The sequence below is a fragment of the Apteryx rowi genome, unplaced genomic scaffold, assembly GCF_003343035.1.
Source record: "Apteryx rowi isolate R43461 unplaced genomic scaffold, aptRow1 scaffold_142, whole genome shotgun sequence".
NCBI classification, from domain to species: Eukaryota; Metazoa; Chordata; class Aves; order Apterygiformes; family Apterygidae; genus Apteryx; species Apteryx rowi.
The window spans coordinates 452131-470733 of record NW_020447664.1 but is presented as its reverse complement, the minus strand read 5'-3'; the positions used below and the strand labels follow the sequence as shown (position 1 = coordinate 470733).

Below are 18603 nucleotides of genomic sequence, written 5' to 3'. Positions count from 1 at the left end.
AAGGAATCTAAGTTTTATATCACTACTTTAGGACAGAGTGAATAAACACTGCTCTCAGCCTGGTTCAAAATGCTCAGCTGAAAGCAGAAAAAAATACTAAGTTATACTTGTAATGTGAAAGAAATTAAGCGAGCAATTTTGCACCTTTATAATGAATTTGGTTAGTTGTCTAGAATATGCTGTACTCATACCTATATGCAAACTCTCTATGCTGTTGAAGAACCAAGGCTGAACTGTCTTGTAGAGGAAAGATCATCTCTTGTGATTAACCCATTTTTGCTTGGTAAACTACTTGTGGGCAAACAGAAATTTGATTCAAGTGTTCTTATGTTAACCTTAAAAATATTTTCCAAGAATTTTAGAGGAAGAGGGGGGAAAAAAAAGTGCTTGCCTCCCTTTACTGAGCATCCATACCACAAAAGCAAATATATCCCAGGAAGTAGATACTCTCCATCACACAATAAGGTGGCAGCCACACAGGAAAGGTTGGGCTCTTGGCACAGCCCCTGAGGGGAAATGCTTCCCTGAAAGGACACATTGTTGCTGGATCTGGGTCTTCAGGCTCCCAATTCTCTGCTGTCGTACTTGCAGTTCTCTTGGTGCTGGGAAGGGGCACCTCTGCCATCTCCATTATCTGCCCATAATAGTCTTGGTTATTTAATCAGTGTAGAGGGACTGAGTGAAGTTCATGCTCCATGGAAAACAAGGAGCTTCCTCCTCTTTTTGGATACAGTTTCAATACTCAGCTATTAAAGACTAAAGCTGAGTTTAATGGCGCCATGCCTTACCAGAGATATTTAAAACACTCTAACTTTCTCTTCCAAGAATAAACAAAACATTTCATTGTCCCTGTTGTCAAAGTCTGAATTCTAACCCAAATGTCTAGTCCAAAATGTCTTCCAAAATAGGAAAGAAGCAATAAGCATGTAAAATAAATGTATGCTTTGTTGGGTTCCCAGGCTGTGGAACAGAGACCTCCTTTCCCTTATGACAGTCAGGTGAGGGGCCCAGAAATCTAAGAAGGAAACAGGGAAGGACTGTATTTCTGCATGCCTGCGAGTGACAGAAAACGTTGGCAATTTTCACTTTTGGTGCTTGATTTAGCTGTTGAAAACTTTCATTAATATAAATATCTGCTACTAGAAGTAGGATAAATGACATTCCAAGAAGATTAGGTGGTARAGCGCTTGACTAGTTGGTCTTGATATGACCGACTGTTTTCCTAAATTCTCTTCTAACATATCTTCATTTTTGGGCTTAATTGCATTAGTAACAAATTTTAGTGATTTGAAAGTGAAGATCTGAAGACTAGTTAGAAAGTGAGTTTGGAGTGCAGTATTGGCTATCTAACTTAGTTATCATGACAAATTACAATACTGGTTTTATTGTTAGATGTAGAATTATCTTTCCTTAATGTAGCATGTATTTTACTATAAACATTGCAATTGCTATTGCAGCCTGCAAAAAGTATACTTTACAAAGAATACACTTTACAAATGTAAATACAATTTTGGTTTGGTGATTGTTGGATACAATGGTCTTCCTTAAGCCTAAACACAGAAACAAAAGCTTGCATTATAAGAGAAAGCCTAAGATGGGAAGTGATAAAATAGGTATTGAGTGGAGGGCTTTGTTAAAATTTAGCTCGTGTACTTGTAAAATTTCCATGTATTCATTAAACTATTATGTCATTCTTATTGTTAGAGCTTGGTTAGTTGACTGAAGTGTTAAGCTTTGTTTGTAGTACAAATTATAACCTTAACTCCCTTCAAAATAYAGCTGGAAGATTTTTAGCTCTTCAGTAGTTTTTCAGCTTGTATGTCCTATCCAAAAATTTATTGTACAATATGTGGCTAACTTGGTATTTAAAGGTGCAGACACTAGCTACTGACAGGCTCTAAATGGCAAAAACTTCCATTCCTGTAAGATGCATTTCTCCAATTAAAGGTATCTTTCAAGGAGAATCCCTTTGCTGTTTTATTCTGGTTTAGGATTGTGTATACGTATCAAAAATTAACTAATACTGAAAACTTTACGGATGATTTTAAATTAACTCACTTAAGCTCATATAGGGTATGTTGAAGTAAAATATGGTAATCTTTTTATGGTCATAAGTCCCATTTCCAAACACTGCATCTGCAAAATTTCAGTTAAGATATGTAATAGGTACAGAGTATGTGATCTCTGTTTCAGTTCTGGTGTGGTCTTTGAGTGACATGCTTTTTTTTAAATGTGTTTCAGGGCAGGCAAAGACAGGGTCTTGTGCATGGTGTCAGGCATGTCAGGTGGTGTGCAAAGAGTCTGTAGCACTTTGCAACAGTCCAGAGTGTAATGAAATCCCACCTGCTGCAAGCCATGGCTGCTAGCAGTTGCAGAAAATAAGTGGAAGTTGTCACTGTTGATGGGACATGAGTGGTGCGAAAATGCATGGTTTAGGTGCACCTGTGGTTGGTAGAAGTTTCCTGAAGACTCTGAGAAGCTATTAAAAACCTTTGAAAGCTATTTCCTTTGGGGAGGTACCCTGACTAGTGAGTGGGAGGGTTGGATGAATTCTGATTAAAAAAAAAAAAAACTGTTTAGAGACAAAATGTGAGAACATAGATTTCAGCAGGGCAATCTTATATATCCCTTAAACTCAAGTGCTAGCATTTGTAATTGCAAGTGAGTTTAAAAATGGTCCTTTTTTCTTTTTCAGTGGCTGCAGGTTCTGCCAACCTTTTCAGAAGCAGTCAGTGGAGAAAATTTAGGAAATAGTATGTTATTTTTGAGTATAGTGAAATTGGACCTCTTGTGTAAAGAAAAAGGACTGGAAAGTAAATTTGAAAAAGTTGTCCAAGCCTCTGTGGGTTGAAGGTTTGGTTTTAGTTCTTGAAAGTTTGAAAAGTTGTTACTTAAGTCTGTGTCTACTTAAGTTTGTCTTTTTGGGGTGGTTTATCTTAAACATGCAATATGTTATGTAATACAGTTGCAGAAGAATGTGCTCTTAAACATTTTGTCTGTGTATTCCCCCCATCCTGTTCCTTACAGTCATCTTAGCCTTTATATCCTTCTCCATGTATTTRTTGGTACAGTGCATTTCATGACTCAGTGTTGCGGATTCAGCTCTTCAGGTATGGTATGTGGAACTCATTAGACTTTTTGCAAGGGCAGGAGCTGTGAGGTGATAAAACTTTTATTTTTACTGCCCTATTTGTAAGTATGTTTTTTCTAGAGTGTGGTCTCTTAAAATATACCTAATATAATTCTTTTCCCTGCTGCTAGAAATTCTGACATCATCAGGTCAAATATTATGCGTGTGTTGAAAACAATATATTGAGCGCAACCTTCCGTGGTCGGTGCTGCCAAATGTTAGTGTAGACTAAGCCATCTCACTAGCAGAGTAGTGATAGAAGTCTTGGGTCAAGAACAGATATATCTTTCTCTTCTGTTGAGAAATATTTCTGTGGTCAGTCTGGAGACAGTTCTTAATCTTTCTGGAATAATTTTTATTTAGTTCTGCCATAAATTAAAAGAAGCATTTTAATTGGTTTTAACTGCTAGTATGTATTTGGATAAAAGGTACTTTGTTTTATATGCATAGGACATATTCTAACATTCAAATTTTGAAACACACTTCAGTATTCAGATTTTTTTGTGAATTACTGTTACTTAGTTTCCTCAAGTCAGGGGCTGTAACTGGTTGATTTGGAAGCATCCTTCGGGGCTAGGCCCGCAGGAAGATTGCAGAAGCCTCTGCCAAAGCACCATCTCCTGGAGCTGCAAGTGCTCTTGTGCAGCACCTGATGCTTCAGCCCTGCTGGGTAGTGTCAAAAAGTTGACTACTGTGAAAGATTGAATGAATGCACTTTTCCTCTGGTAATCCTTGGTAAAATTTGCTGACGTTCTCTTCTGCTAATATTCAGATATAGCCCATGCTGTGTTTTGATTTTTTTTTTTTTTTTCTCCCCCCTAAGAATATGATTGTATTCTTCCAGAATTTCTCAGATTGCATCTTACTGGCTTGTTACTGCTGTTCCAGTTTGAGTAGTTCTTCCTTTTTGAATTTCATAACTGCTAGTATGGCAGAGGTTAAGCATTAGTTAGTATTTTGTATATGTAAACCAATTACTTACCTCCTGTAGGTCCACTGCTTGGAACACTGAAAACCCTTACTGTAATGCAGGAAAAAATGTTCTAAATGTGTGGAAAATCACAGGCTACTGGAACAAGAATAAAATCTGGAAATAAATATTGCCTTTATAGGATCGGTTAGCTTGGTAGGTTGATTGCTTCTCGTGACAAAGGGTTGGAAGTACAGCTCTAAAGCACAGAAACTTTTGATTTCTGGGAGACCGAAATAACTCTTGATTTTCTGTTTTCAGAACAAAACGAGTTTTCTCTGTCTRTTTTTGACAGCTAGTCAAGGTGCAGTTAAATAAATGACTGCTATGCAATAGGCACTATCTACAGTTAAGAATGGCTGTTCAAGATATTTTTTAATTTAGAAATCTGAAAGACTTGTGATGACATCAGACTATATAGAAACTTAATATTCAATTCCAAAGCTGTGGATTATCTCTTAATGGAGAATATTTGTTGCTAATAGTTCTGGAAATTCTGGAAATGAATTTACAGTCTTTGACCTTTTAAAATAAGTAATACACTAGATAATTGTCAGCTGTTACGGTTCTTCTTTCCCTATCATTTTCCATGTGTCTTGGATTCCAGAGAATATACATTTCAGTAACCCTTAAAAATGCTAGTGCCATAATGGATCCCTTTGGACCCAAGAAAGCCAGACTGATCACTTATTAAGACATTARGTTTCAGGAAAATGGTTCATGTTTGTACTGTATCATGGTCTTTTTCTAGACAAATCAGTCCTTTTTTTTCTTAATCCTCTTGCTGTAAAAAGCCAACGTGCTCAGGTTATTTAATAGAAGTCACTATGTAGGGAGCTGAGGAAGACTCCTCTGTTTAAGTTTTGAAACCTATGTGGTCTTTAAATTTGGACCTTTTCCTGCATGTATCTCAATACCTAGCTTTATCTTTCATTTGGCCCTTTATTTTCTTATCAAAGCAGTGCCAGTTCATCCTTGTCTTGTACAGAAAAGTAACTTATATATATTTCTGCAGTGTTCAAGTAATGACCACATTTTGCTTTGAGGAATTTGATCTCTAAAAGTCTTCTAATTTGGTGTATGCGGTCACTTCATTATGCTCCGTGATAAATTATAAAATGTTTAGAATGAGAAATGTGTGCATTAACTGCTTGCTGCCTTTAGCATTGATTTGCTCCTTAAAATGAATTTTGTTGTCTTGTCTCATAAAAAATACTGAGTATGATGCTGCTGTAAATAACAGGAAGGGTTTGGTCAGAAGCATATATGCTTTTAGCTATGCAGATAATATCAGGACTCGTGCATAGACCTGAAACTATGTCTCTAGGATTCTTGTGAGCCATTTGTGGTTTGAATAGAATGAGCCGTACCAGCAGTCTGCTGCCTGGAAGCATATTCTCTATACTAGTCCAATTACAGTATTGCAATTGTTCATACACACTGGAAAAAAAAAAAACATTCCAAGCAGTGCCAAATTTTCTTTGATATGTTAATCTTTTGATAACAGTTTGAAAAGCCCTTGGAGACTTTTTTTAGATTTCAGACAAAATAGTTCATTTGTCAGGACTTCCCTTGTAGATAGGCTCTCAGTTATTAAGAACTGCCTCACTACCTCATGATAACAAAAGCAAGTGCGGAGGACGGCTGCTAGGCTGCTTGGTGGTAAGAGAAACTTTTAGTTACCTCAGTGTTTTTACAAATATCTGAAAACAATAAAATAGGGGATTTTTAAGATACGAGTTTGTAAATATAATTATTCCTGTGTTTAGGAAAAAAAAAGAATGATGATGAAGCATAAACAGACGTGTAACACCTTGGTAGTTTTTACTTAAACATGCATGTATTTTACTAAAGACTTGAGCTGTCAAAGTTAAAACACTTTCATCCAAGAAACYTGATATTTAAATTATCCAGTTACTGCAGGACATTTCAGAAGTTTCTTCTTTTATAGCTGTAGTCTTTTCTAGACATTGCAATATTTCTATTACRATTAGGAAATGTCAGTTAAACTGAAAAACTGGAAGAATAAACTGGCAACTATGTATGCTGCAACTGAATTAGTATTTTAAGGATTACAGACTTGGGACAAATTTTGAGGAGAACGGGGGATGATGATGTCTTTACTTCCCCACAGGTAATACTTGGAGTGAAAAATTTTAACTGAAATATTTTAACTATGCCAACTATTAGAAAACTGACTTCAGATAAGCTAGAGGTACTTACAGATTATGATTTGCAGGACTCTTTAGGCRAAGTGATTATTTGAGACTCTAGTTCTTCAATAACATTTTCCTAAATAACTGTGCCATGAATTTACTTGCACCTTTTGTTCTATTGATACAAATGTTTATTGCCAGTAAATAATTTGGTGAAACTACTGGGCGCCCTGGTTGTTTAGTCAGAATAGATCAAGAAGTAGATATTACTGTAGTAATTCAGAATAAAATGCAACTCTTTCTTCACTACCAGCAATGCATGTAACTTTATAGGTCTGTGCAAAGGCACAATTTTTCCTGTGACCTAATTTGTGATTTACATTAGCTCTAAAGCATGACTGACTTGAATCTGAAACTGCAGGTGCTGTCTCAGCCTCAACTTCATTTTCATAAGGACTGAGGCAAATAGCAAATGCAGTTTRACTTAATTTTGCCATACTTCTTTAAAGTTGCAGAATTACTGCTTAAGCTTATGATTCAAACATGTTCTCTTGGAAGTGTTTCAAAATTAGAGACTATTCAGCTGATCTCTATACTGTTTGTTATTTTATACTTATGTCTCTTGCTGTTCTAAAAATGTGAGTGATTTCATTCTTAGTCTGCGTGGTGAACAGCAGTTCTTTTGCACTGACTTTTTTGGATGCTTCCTACTTTTCTGACACGGGAGTATGCTCAGATAATACAATAGTAGCTCAATGAACAAAAATTATGTAAGCATAAAAGCAATGGAGGACAGTAACTTTCACTGTTTGCATTGGGTTTGGCCTCTTTCTTTAAAAGAGGGAAAAAAATACTGCTTCTATTGCTATGGTTTGTTAAATGGTGAGAGGAAGAAGGGAATTGTGGAGATAGACAAGAAAGATTTTAAAATTCACTTTAAGTCTTCTTTCTTTATCTCTATGGAGCTGTGGAAAAACTGTGCTCAGCTGCCACTCTGGACTGATGCGGAGTGTGTGGAGGCTGAAACTTGGTTCTCTGCAGGGCTCCGTTTGCCTTGGGTGGGTTCAGGGAGCTGCTCTCCGTAGAAGATTTCTCCTGCACCATGTAGTGGTGACTGGAGCTCTTGCCCACAATAGGGGGAAACTGGGTTCAGTTTGCTCTGCTGGCCAAAGGAAAAAAAAAAAAAAAAAAAATTCTAAAGACAGCACTTACCTGGCTATAGGTTTGTGGTCTCACACCCTTCTTACTGAAGTTGATCATTGTTAGGAATATTAGGGTAAATTTTTTGAGCCAAGTGGTAGAAAAAAAGAGTAAGCAGGACTTTAGCTATTTGCTCCAGGGAATTTGTCCTGGAGAGAGGTTATTTGGCAGTCTCTGCATCAGAGGCACTTTCTGTTTGAATATGGCGAAGTCCAAATTGCTTCTTGTAAGTGGATCTCAACCCCACTTTGAGTTACAGTAAGTTGTATTTTGAAAAGTCCCAGGCTTGTATTTAAATACTTACTTAAATATTTATTTAAATCATTAACTTCTTTTATTTCCCATCATATTATGGAAAGAAGGAAGTAAAGAATAAACGCAGATTGCTAGTCTTGTCTTCTCTGAATTGGTGAGACACTATCACTTCTTCCTTCGGTCTGACCCAGCAACCTGAAGTCACACGCAAAGAAGGCAGCTCTGTGGCACCCCTGGTATTATTGCTCAACCATAAAACTTTCGACAGAGCAGTGAAAAACAAACCCAAGGCAGTTATGCATTTGAATTCTTGATGATGAACTTGGATTGACAATGTGCTGAAAGGGATAGAGTTTGAGAAAGAGTACTGTTCCTTTCTCCTGAATTGCAATTTTCATGGTCCATCAACTAAGGAAAATATCCCTAATGATCTCCGAGGTTAGAGTTTTGAATTTGAGAATTTGAGCTTAATATGGAAAACTAAGGCAGAACGTGAAACATGAGGATTGTGTATATTGGTTGAATGTTGCTCAGTAAATGAGCCTGTATCAAATAATGCAGATAGAGCTAATAACATGAGTCGGAAATGGTCTTTCCAGTGTTCCTCATGTGTTCCCTGTGTGATTCTACCCAGCTGTTCAGAGAGCCCATTAAGTCACGAGAGTGATTACTGGTGGTCTAAGTGCTGGGGTTCCCCTTTGTGCTGCTCAGACTGACCACTCATGCTCCTTTCCAGCTGTGAAACTGCTCCAGATTACAGCAACTGTGCTTCTCTCATATTGCCCTCATGTTCCATAAGGTGCCTCTTTTGACATGCTGGCTATACTATTGCTAACTGCATTTATTTTCCTGCCTGGTGCTTTCCTGTATCAAGTATGGTTATAGCTAGATATATTCATCAAGAGTTGAGTTCTCTGTGCAGGAACTGCTTTTGATGTTGCGGTACATAACAAAGAAATGCATGTTTGTTGAAGAGCAAACTAGTTCACCTATGAAAAATGTAGTAGTTCTCTCATGAAGCTGTGAACTCTGTTAGAACTGTGATTCCGTGAGTACATAAAGCTTTTCCAGTTATATGACTTTTAAAAAATGTGATTTGTGCTGTGTGCATAAAATTTTTTGACTTTGTTAGTTCAAAGATTGGCCTCATGAGCTTTCTTAGTACCCCTGCATAGATTTAGGACAGACATTTTAAACTGGTTTCCATATATACTTTTTTTCCTCAGATAAAAAGCTCTCTAGTAAAGATAAGTAGCAATTTAAACAAAAATGTTTTTTAGAACTTACATGACATGTATAATAGTTAAGGATGTATCAGTGGTGCACAACTTTGGTTTAATTCCCAAATTAGTCAACAATGTGGAAGGTATTCATAGTTCAGTATTGGGCAGTAACGAAAAAATTTCAGTTAATGCAATTGGAGAGTGAGATGGTGGTTTTTCTCCAAGGAGACGGTTTTAACAAATTAGCTTCTTTTTGATACAGAACAAAATAGAAATTGTATTAAGCTCTCAATTTATGAAATGCTTTTTCACCTGTAACTGAGCCCTTTGTGTTTTGATTCAGTTCTTAATTTTGTGAGCATGCACTTCTCCCATTGGAACCTTATTCAGTACTGGGAATAGATTTCTAGGAAGATCCAGATTTATGCAGCAAAAGAAACCTTTTCTGTTGGATTCCTGCTTCATTTGTTGGGGTGTTTAGAGGGGAGGTAATAGCCTGCAGAAACCATGCAAAGGGGTGATGATGTTTGTTTAACTGCGGGAGTTGAGAGGAAAGACCTGCTGAATATAAGTGTACAGAATCAGGGCCTTGTTTTCAGAGTGCCTGACCTGAGATTTGGTGATTTGATTTGTGAAAGTGTTGAGGACTTAATGACAGCAAAGTCCTTGGTGACAGTTGTGCTTTAATCATAATACTACATAATGCTAAGTATTTTGAGTAGTTGCATTCTATGGGCAACTAAGAAGTTACAGGTTCATTAATTAGAAACTATATCTAATTAATTTGTGAAAGGGAACCAAATAAWTAACCAAATGAAGGTTAGATGAAGCTTTAATTTCCAAAATGTAGGTGTTTGTTTGATTTGGCAAGTTTCATTTTTTAACATGTTTATGTGACATTGAAAGAGCTGATGAGCCTTTTAGTATGATGTACCTTTTTGTTTATAGTTTTTTTATTGGAATAGGGATCTGTGTGCAGTATGTTCATCTCACATCTTCATAGTTTTCCATGTTCTTCTGTATTCTTGAAATTCTTGTGATCATAATCTATTCCTCAAAGCACCTCTCAAGATTTGTAGCTATGAGGGATGTCTTGTAAGAAAGGAACCCACTAACACAAGTTGAATAATAAAAGAATGGGAAAGAAGAGAAAAGAAGGTGACCATTAAGTGTGTCTTAATTTAGAAATATCAAACTGGGAACATGAAAACTGTGTGATCTTTCTAGTGTTATCCTTAATTTTCTTTTTTGTAACACAGTTATTTTTCTCCTAAGGTGAGATGTGCATATCCCTGGGTGTACAGTGCCTTTCCTTGTGAAGGAAATAGCTTCTAATAGCGCCTGATTGGAACTATTACAGTATGAAACAATAGGAATGTGTGATCTTCACCTATTTTTAAAGCTTTTTTTTTTTTACAAGTTTAGTTTGCATTCCATCATGAAATTTGTTGTATATATACACACGCACACACGCGCACACACACACACATGTAGAACGTAACCAAGTTAAAATGGTACAAGCTCCTCTCTTCCCTTCTTCAAAGTGTACTGTTTCTGCAATATGTTTCACTTGGATTCAGCCAGTGTTCCATCTTAATACTTTAACCTGAGCTCTTTGGGTTGKTGCTACTGGAAAGTAGTATGCTGCAAACTAAGATCTATAAATATACATCTTGTAAAGAAATGTCATCTGGCTTTCTGGCCAGAGTAGTAGACTTTTACAAGTCTAAGTTTGTTCCTTGCTCTCCTTGATTTCCTGTGAGACTAAGCAAATCGCTGAAATTTGCAGAACCTCCAAACAAATAGTAAAATAGAGGTCTCCATGTTTCTCAGGAGTTGGGAGAATTAATTCATAACTGTAAAGGATGTATTCAGACAGCCACGACACGATGGCTGTTTGTTAAACCTTGTTAGAATTAGACTTGAAATTGAATAATGAAAAATACATTTTTAATTCATGTTGTTTTCTCTGAGAGGTGAACTTTGAACAGTGGGACACTTTTCACTTTTTGGACACTTGCTGAGGTTTCACAAAGGCTATTAAGTTGTCACCGTATTTTGTGTATGCACTCACTTAAAAAGAAAAAAACCTGTAAGATTTGAGTATAAAATTAATAATGCTGCTTCAATTTTTAATTGTTTGTTGTTAAAGGTCTTCCATATCTCAAGTTGAGAAGTTCCATATCATACTAAACATGGAGAAAGAAGAAAAGAAGTTTGTCAATAAAGCAGAGGAGGATGAGATGGTAATTAATTCCATTGTCTAATTTCTTACAGTAAAAAAAACATTTTTGTTTGTTTTCTTCCTAGATGTGGCATGTTACCTCAGGAGATACTGTCTCAATTTAAAATACCTTAGCAGTTTATAAAAGTATCCTTGATGAACTTTTTTTCCCTGGTATTATGAGATCTAGTACTGGGAAAGGGAACTTTTTTGTTGAAGGCCTTTGCAGAGATGCTGGGTTGGCTGCATTTTTGAGGTCAGCAATCCCATAGATATCAGGTGTTGGCACTTGAAAACATTGTTTAAAGGAAAATGGCAGTGAAACACAGTTTTTCTGCAAATCCCAGAGCCTTTTTCTTGTGGCTGAAACCAGGCTAATTCTCTGTAATCTGACCGTATTCTGTGCATACTCTTGGTGAGTTTGTGCAGATAAGATTCCCCATTCCATAAAACACGGAGAGCAGTTTTATAGCTGTTTGGTAGCGTTAAAACTTTGCTTCCTGCTATGGCAATGCCATCTCTTATTGTTCATCCTGGAAGTCACAGGAGTTAGCTTTGAGAGGAAACCAATGACAGTTGATCTTTAAATTTCTAGTCCATTTTAGAAACAGCAGAGGATATATGGAATATTTTGGCAGTTTTGTTCTGAGAAATGGCAAACTCCTGTGAATTGAATTCCTTGCTCTTCTTGCACGCTTCTAGGAAAAGTTGCTCTCTATTAGGCTAGCTGTAAGATGGAGACTAGGCAGATAAGCCTTGCAACAGAAACCAATACTGAACTGGTCAAGGTCCAGTCACTAAAATAAATGCTTTTCAAAGAAACTAATTTTGTGTTGCCTGAGAAGAAGCATTAGCCTCTCCTACTTTCTTTCACCTCTTCTTTTTTAGTGGGAACGAATAAATGCTTTTGCCGGTGTTTTGGGGGTAAAAATGAGAGAGTGGGTTTTGTCACCACTTTTTATCAGCTGAGAAAGCTACAAAACAAGCTTAAAGCCTTTTAATAAAGTTATTTAAATGATTTCTAGTAGTGTTTAATGAAAACTACAAAAGATAGTGCAAAAAGTCAGTGTTAATATGRACGATACAGGTGGGACTTAATGGGAAACTGTGCTGCTCTTTTGGAGCAGGAAATACAGTCTAAGATATTTTGTGAAACTCAGGAATGTAACACAGCATCTAGTAAGGCATTGAATTATTTTCTGTTCCTCGCTGTCATCAGGTTAAGTTGGTGCTTGCCTTTGACCAGGGTGCACTTAATACTTCTTGTTTTTTTTTTATGGGGGAAGAGGATTTTTCCATCTGGCAAGATATATAACCTTTGAGAGTGCTGCTTGGAGTCCCTTCATGTTTCACACTATCATTTCTTTTTAAATGGCAGGCAAAATAATCTAGTTCTTCTGCTAAAACTTTTAAGCACACTTGTTTAGAAAGTATTATGAAAATCTGCTAGCACCAGTAATTCAAAACTAGGTATGCTAGCCAGTCAAATGCTAGTATGTTAAAATCAACATTTTACAAAGCCAAATATGCTTTTGCTCTTAAATCCTGAGCCCAGTTTTGCTGTCTACTGCTCATGGTCATGGAGAAAAATTTGGTCCTTCACTGAGAGTTAGATTGTAATATAACCTGCCCTAAGTCCTTAAGGAACAGTCTAGAGTAGAGGCAGGTCCTGTAATGAGCTGTTTTAAATGGATGTGCATGCTCTGCCTTTGAGGGTTTCATTAATCTTTGTACTTCTAACTGAGCAAAACAATTTTTCATTTTTATTGCACCCCCTCCCCCCTATGGAGCAATCTCTTTTCTTGCTTTCTTCTTCTTCCTTCCCCCCCCCCCCCCAAAAAAAAAAAAAAAAAAAAAGAGAGGGGAGAAAATGGTTTTGAAATTTGACTCCTTTTGCCTACCACGCTCTATAAAAAGCTAATGTTGACTTCCGAGCCAGAGCAATCAAGAGGATCATTGTTACATGTTTCTTTTTCCTTACAGGAGATCTATGGTTATGATCTGTGCCATTGGAAGCTGGTGCTAGTTACTGTAGGAGTGATCTGTTCTGGAGGCTTTCTTCTCCTCCTCCTCTATTGGATGCCTAAGTGGCGTGTGAAAGCAACATGCAAACGGACTATGCTTAAAGACTGTGAAGTGGTTCTGCTGAGAACAACTGTAAGTCTATATATAGGAGAAAGCACTTTGGCAAGTCCAGAGTTATTTCACATCCCTCTTGCTGCTTGCTAAAATACACAATTTCTTGCCTGCTAGGGAGATTGATTTTACTTTATGGCATTGCAGAATTGTGCTCCTCTGTACTGTATATAGCTTTGCTGCCTATATGGGAAGGCTGACAGTTGTATGCAGAGGACATGATGAAAAGAAAAGGTCTTTGCTTTCAGTTTTTAAGGATCAAATAAAAGACTGCCATATTGTCATGAGTTACAAAACATATACCTTGTTCACATAACTTGATACTTGGTGGTTCTCAGGTTTCTTCCCCAGATCCTTCTTGGTCAGCAAACATAAAAGCTTAAGCTTGCTGAGTTAATGTGAAACTGTGAATGCAGGTGTGGCTTGATCTCAGATGATATTCTTCCTACGCAATTGCTGTGTGCAATCACTGGTTATGATCTTATGTTCAGTCCTCAGTTATTTGAGGTGACAGGGTGGGTGCAACTAGCTGAGTGCACAGTAGTACCATAGTTCCTACTACAGAACAAATACGGTGTTTTGCAAAGGACTGAGGATTTCCAAGTTACATACCAAGGTTCATTGCTTTAAAATCTTCTGGTGCAGAAAAGAAGCTTTTATAATTGTGGAAAGAAATGTATTCTTAGGGTAACCAATACTAGTTTGTACCTATCATCTGTAGATATGTATAGACTCTGCTAGTCTGTCATCTGTTACACATTGCTATAGCTACTGTAGTAAAATGCTGTTTAAACATTGTTTTAACAACTCATGTTTTTCTTCTTTTTTAAAGGATGAATTCAAGATATGGTTTTGTGCAAAGGTTTTCATTATGCCTTCTTTGGGAGCCAATCCTTTACAGAATCCTAATCCTATTATACACAAGGTTTCAAATGGCCATTCTGTTCACTTCTGTGAAACTTCTGCAGAAGAGAATAAAAATGATTTGAAAAAATATTTGCCCGTGAGTAGACCTGCAGTATCGCAGTCGCTAATTTTCAAAGCATCTGCAAGTAGTATCTAGTATGAACACACACAGTGCAGTACCTGTGATTTAGTTTGACTAAAAGGCTGTCTGGTTCTTTGCGTGGAGCAAAAATCTCTTTCTTGATAGCTCATCTTTCAGGAAATAGTGAAACACTTGAAAGATCATTTTGAAAGTAAGCTATCTAGTTTTCTTGTCAGTGTATTTTTTCTAAATTCACTTTCTATCACTGTTCAAAGTCTATTAAGTCAGAAGAGAGGTTTTAAGCAGTACCAGTTTTTAATATCTGTGTCTGTTTTCCTTGCAGATTCGTTATTTCACTCATCACAGCGTGAAATATTTCTGGAATGATTCAGCTCAAAGTTTTGATGTTGTACGGTAAGGATATTTTTTTCTCTTGCATTACACTTTGAACTGCATTTTTGGAAGTATAACATGCCTAAAACAATTGTGAAAATGTTATCTTATTCTGACCAGTCATTCTTGCTCATTAATTCTTTCTCTGAACCATTGTGAGAGCAGGGAGATTTAACTTGGTGTAACTTTTTGAAAGATTTTTGGTTAATGTAACTTTACTGAGTGCAACTTTTATGGGGTGACAGGCTTCATGCCACTATAGGCTTATGCCTGGTTTTGGTGTGTTAAATAACATAATCATAGTATTTGTTGATGGCTGGCAGTTCTCCTGTTATAAACTCTCAAAAATGTTTTTTTGATGGAATAATTTACACCTTTTGCATTGCTGCTGAGCTAGACCCCAAAGGAGTATCTCAGAAGAGGGAATTCACCAAGTAGCTAGTTGCACAAATTTGTATAGGTRTGTGCTGCTACATTTAATCCAGTTGAGTTGAAATTGATCCCTCTTTAGTAACAAAATAACGCAGGGAAAGGTCTGTCACCCTGATGGAAAATAGCTTTTAGTGAACGGTACTAGCTGTACTCATTGAATGCCAAGAGCTGTATTATTTCTCTTATCCAGCAATAATGTATGTGGCATCAAGATTGAAGTTCTGTTTTCTGATGCTACTGATAAGGCCTTCCTGCAATACTAGACAAATGCAAAGCCAAATATCTCCATTTTTGACAAGTGCTTATTAAAATGGGAAGTTTAAATCAAAAATATAATCTCTCTCTTAACTCGACTCAATGTTCACTGCATTGAACCATCAAGTGGAAATGTAAGCCCAAGCACTAAGTATAGAACAGAATCAATGACTAGTGACAGAAGGAAAAAATAACTAAAATTCCATTAAGAAGAGTGTAGTCTGCAAATGTTTCTTGCTTTTCAAAAAAAAGATATACAAATAGTATGAAAAGTTATCAGTAATTTAAAGAAACTAACTGCTCATAATACAAGCAGTTACAAAACAGAGAACCATTCCTGTGGGAATGTGGAAATGTCTCAGTTCATCTGTAAATAATTGAAAGTCTTGTATGCATTTTTAATGTTAAGCCTCCCATGAATTAGAGGAGTGCAGGTAGTGACGGTTTTCATTTTGCGTTACAGGGTCTTGTTGTCATGCTTATAGTGTTGCTAACTTTAAACTGTTCAAATGAAGTATTTTCAGCAGACGAATTTAAAAAATATAAAGGAAAAACTACTCCTTTTTGCTAAAATCTGGTATAGGGAAAATTCATATGAATCCATGTGTTTAATGCCAAGGAACAACTTTTTTTCCCCCCAAAGCAATGACTTGAAATTTGGCATATGTTAGTGTTTGACTGCCTTTTGATGTTGTTGTGCTAACTCAGCCAAGTTATAAGCCCTTGAAAAATCTCAGATATTCCTGTGAAGTTATGTGAGCATGTAGTCAATCGCATTCCTGCTAAAATGCCAAATTTTCACTTGTTTGTGTTAGCAACCTTTGAGCCTGACCATTTGTTTAGTCAGGTACTGTAGCTGAGCTGGAAGCCAGTATTTAGCAGACGGATAATAAAGAGAAGTGGCGATATCTGAGACACACCTGATACTGGGACAGTACTAAGTCACTCTTGCACAAAGTCAAATAAAAATGACAGTTTTTAACTTTCTCTAAAGTGAATTAGGGGTGATCATGTAGTAAAGTTATTAGATATCATCTGGGAAATAATAGCTGAGCTTACAGTAAGTATTCTGAAAAAAAACAGGTCATGAAAGCTTTCAAACTAGATGCCTCCATTGAGAGATTTTTCCTTCATCTGCTCTTCAGTTCTTTATGTGGAAAAGAGAAATTTATATTACTTCACCTAACATGGTTGTGAAAATCCTATTGTAGATATTTTTTATAGAGATGGGATAGGCTTTGTAGTAAAATCCACAAGGAAAGAGATACAGCTGTGGTTGTGGCATAAGCACAATGCTGCATGATGAAGATAATTTGAAAGTTCACTTTGTACGGTGAATTTTGCAAGTATCCAAACGGCAAAATRGTTTGATAACATGATTGAAGACTTATCACAGTACAAGAGGGAAGCAAATTAAGTTTTTCTGGGCAGCTAATTCAGTTATGAGAGCTTGAGTTTCATGATCATTGTTCTTTTTATAATATTTCAACATTAAGACCACTGTTTTAAACACAGGAAATGTAAGTGTAATTGTTCTTAAATTAAATCTGACTTGCTTATATAGCCAAAAAGGATGCAACTTTGACCCTGTATGTCTGTTTTATTTTAACTAGCATCTGAATCTGAGTGAGCTGATGAGTACTTTATGTAATAAATTATGTTCACACAGGGATTTTCAGAAATGCCTTGGGAATTCAGTACTATAACGCTTATGTGGRGAGATACTAATTCCTCTCATTGTGAACTGAAAATGAAATTTTTTTTCCTTTGCAGGCGAAAATTAGTAGAGAAGTTCTGAAAAATACTACAATAGAAAGTAAATAGAATAGAAGGCAGCTCTGGGTCTATATCAGACAGTGAAAGGTTGAGGGAGAGATGAGACCTATACTGAGAACTAGGGACTGATGTCTGACACACAGACAACTTATCCTACTAAAAGCTTTTCATTAGCATGAGTATTACACAGGTATGCATATTTGCATGTAAAGCATTCAGTTTTAGGAGCTCTCCTGAAACTCACTGTTAGTTTTCTTTTAGGCAGGAAAAAAGAAAATTGAATTTCAATTGGGATAGAATGGGAGGAAAGGCACTGTTGAATTACAAGACAAAGTTGTATATTTATTGATTTAAAAGCATAACTTTAAAATTCTTAAACTTGAAATATATTTAGGGAAACCTTGCATTAAAAAAAAACAACAAAACACAACCCTGTGGCCAGAGTCCAATTTCTCTTTCTTAAAACTTTCACATTATATTTTTTTATGCTTTTAGCAGAATTTGACAGGAACACGTTCCTAGCCTTTGCAATAGTGAGGATGTCTAGCTCTTTCCCCATGTTGCAGTGAATGCAAATAGCTTTTACTATGCACAGTAAATGGTTTTTCTTCACTGTGACAACTCTAAATCCTTTTCAGTAGATAACTTAACAAATATCCAATATAAAAAGACTTATGTGGAACAGTACTAGTTTTGCCATGTCATCTGTAAAAGCCTTTTGGAAGGTAATGGAGAATTCTTGTGCATCCACACTACTTCAGTCAGAAAATGCCTGGACATTGGACATGTCCAGTTTAGTGAGTTTGGTAGTTGAAATGATCCCATAGCTGCAGAACACAGTAATATATATTTCAAATGCATTCTTATCTGTCGATCTTTTAAATTATAGCACTTGCTTTCATATCATCTAGAAGTTACATGAAGATGATAACCTTCCAGTGCTGAGAAAGTACTTGAAATGCAGACTGTAGCTTATCTGCTTATGAATCAAATTTTAATAGCAAGATGCTACCAAATGGCTTTGATACAGAACTATTTGATAAATAGATTTTTTAGTGCTTCTAAAATGCTTCCAGTACTTTTTAGAGCAAATGAAGCAAATAATTTGTAATATTAGTCCATATTGATTTCAGACAATATTATGTAAAATTTGTTCACTTTTTCTTTTTAGCCTTGAATGCCAGTTATGCTAGAATTTTCCTTCCTTTCTGAAATTTATTTGCATTTTGATTGAAATAAAAGTAAAAGATGACTATCCTACAGAGCAAGACATGCCAATGAGAAGACTTCTTTTAACGTCTCCCTGATATTTACAGTTATGTGACAAAAACAGCTAGAAAAGCAGTAGTCAGTAGGCTGACTTTGTTCTTTCATAACTCATGGCAGAGGCCTAACTTTTTTTGTGTTACTGAATACTTCATTTTATGTTCCAGGTTTCTTAAATAACCCATTGATCTCTTTCTTT

General features: G+C 36.3%; 1 protein-coding gene across 1 annotated transcript in view; it reads left to right on the top strand.

Annotated features, from left to right (window-relative positions):
* ATP13A3 (ATPase 13A3) overlaps positions 1 to 18603 on the top strand; it is a 64945-nt gene that overhangs the window by 12960 nt on the left and 33382 nt on the right. Inside the window, exons 2-7 of the mRNA XM_026058068.1 lie at positions 11087 to 11180; positions 13142 to 13315; positions 14127 to 14312; positions 14626 to 14696; positions 15085 to 15139; positions 15787 to 15796. Coding sequence (XP_025913853.1) covers positions 11087 to 11180; positions 13142 to 13315; positions 14127 to 14312; positions 14626 to 14696; positions 15085 to 15139; positions 15787 to 15796 — 590 coding nt within the window. The remainder of the gene's footprint in view (positions 1 to 11086; positions 11181 to 13141; positions 13316 to 14126; positions 14313 to 14625; positions 14697 to 15084; positions 15140 to 15786; positions 15797 to 18603) is intronic.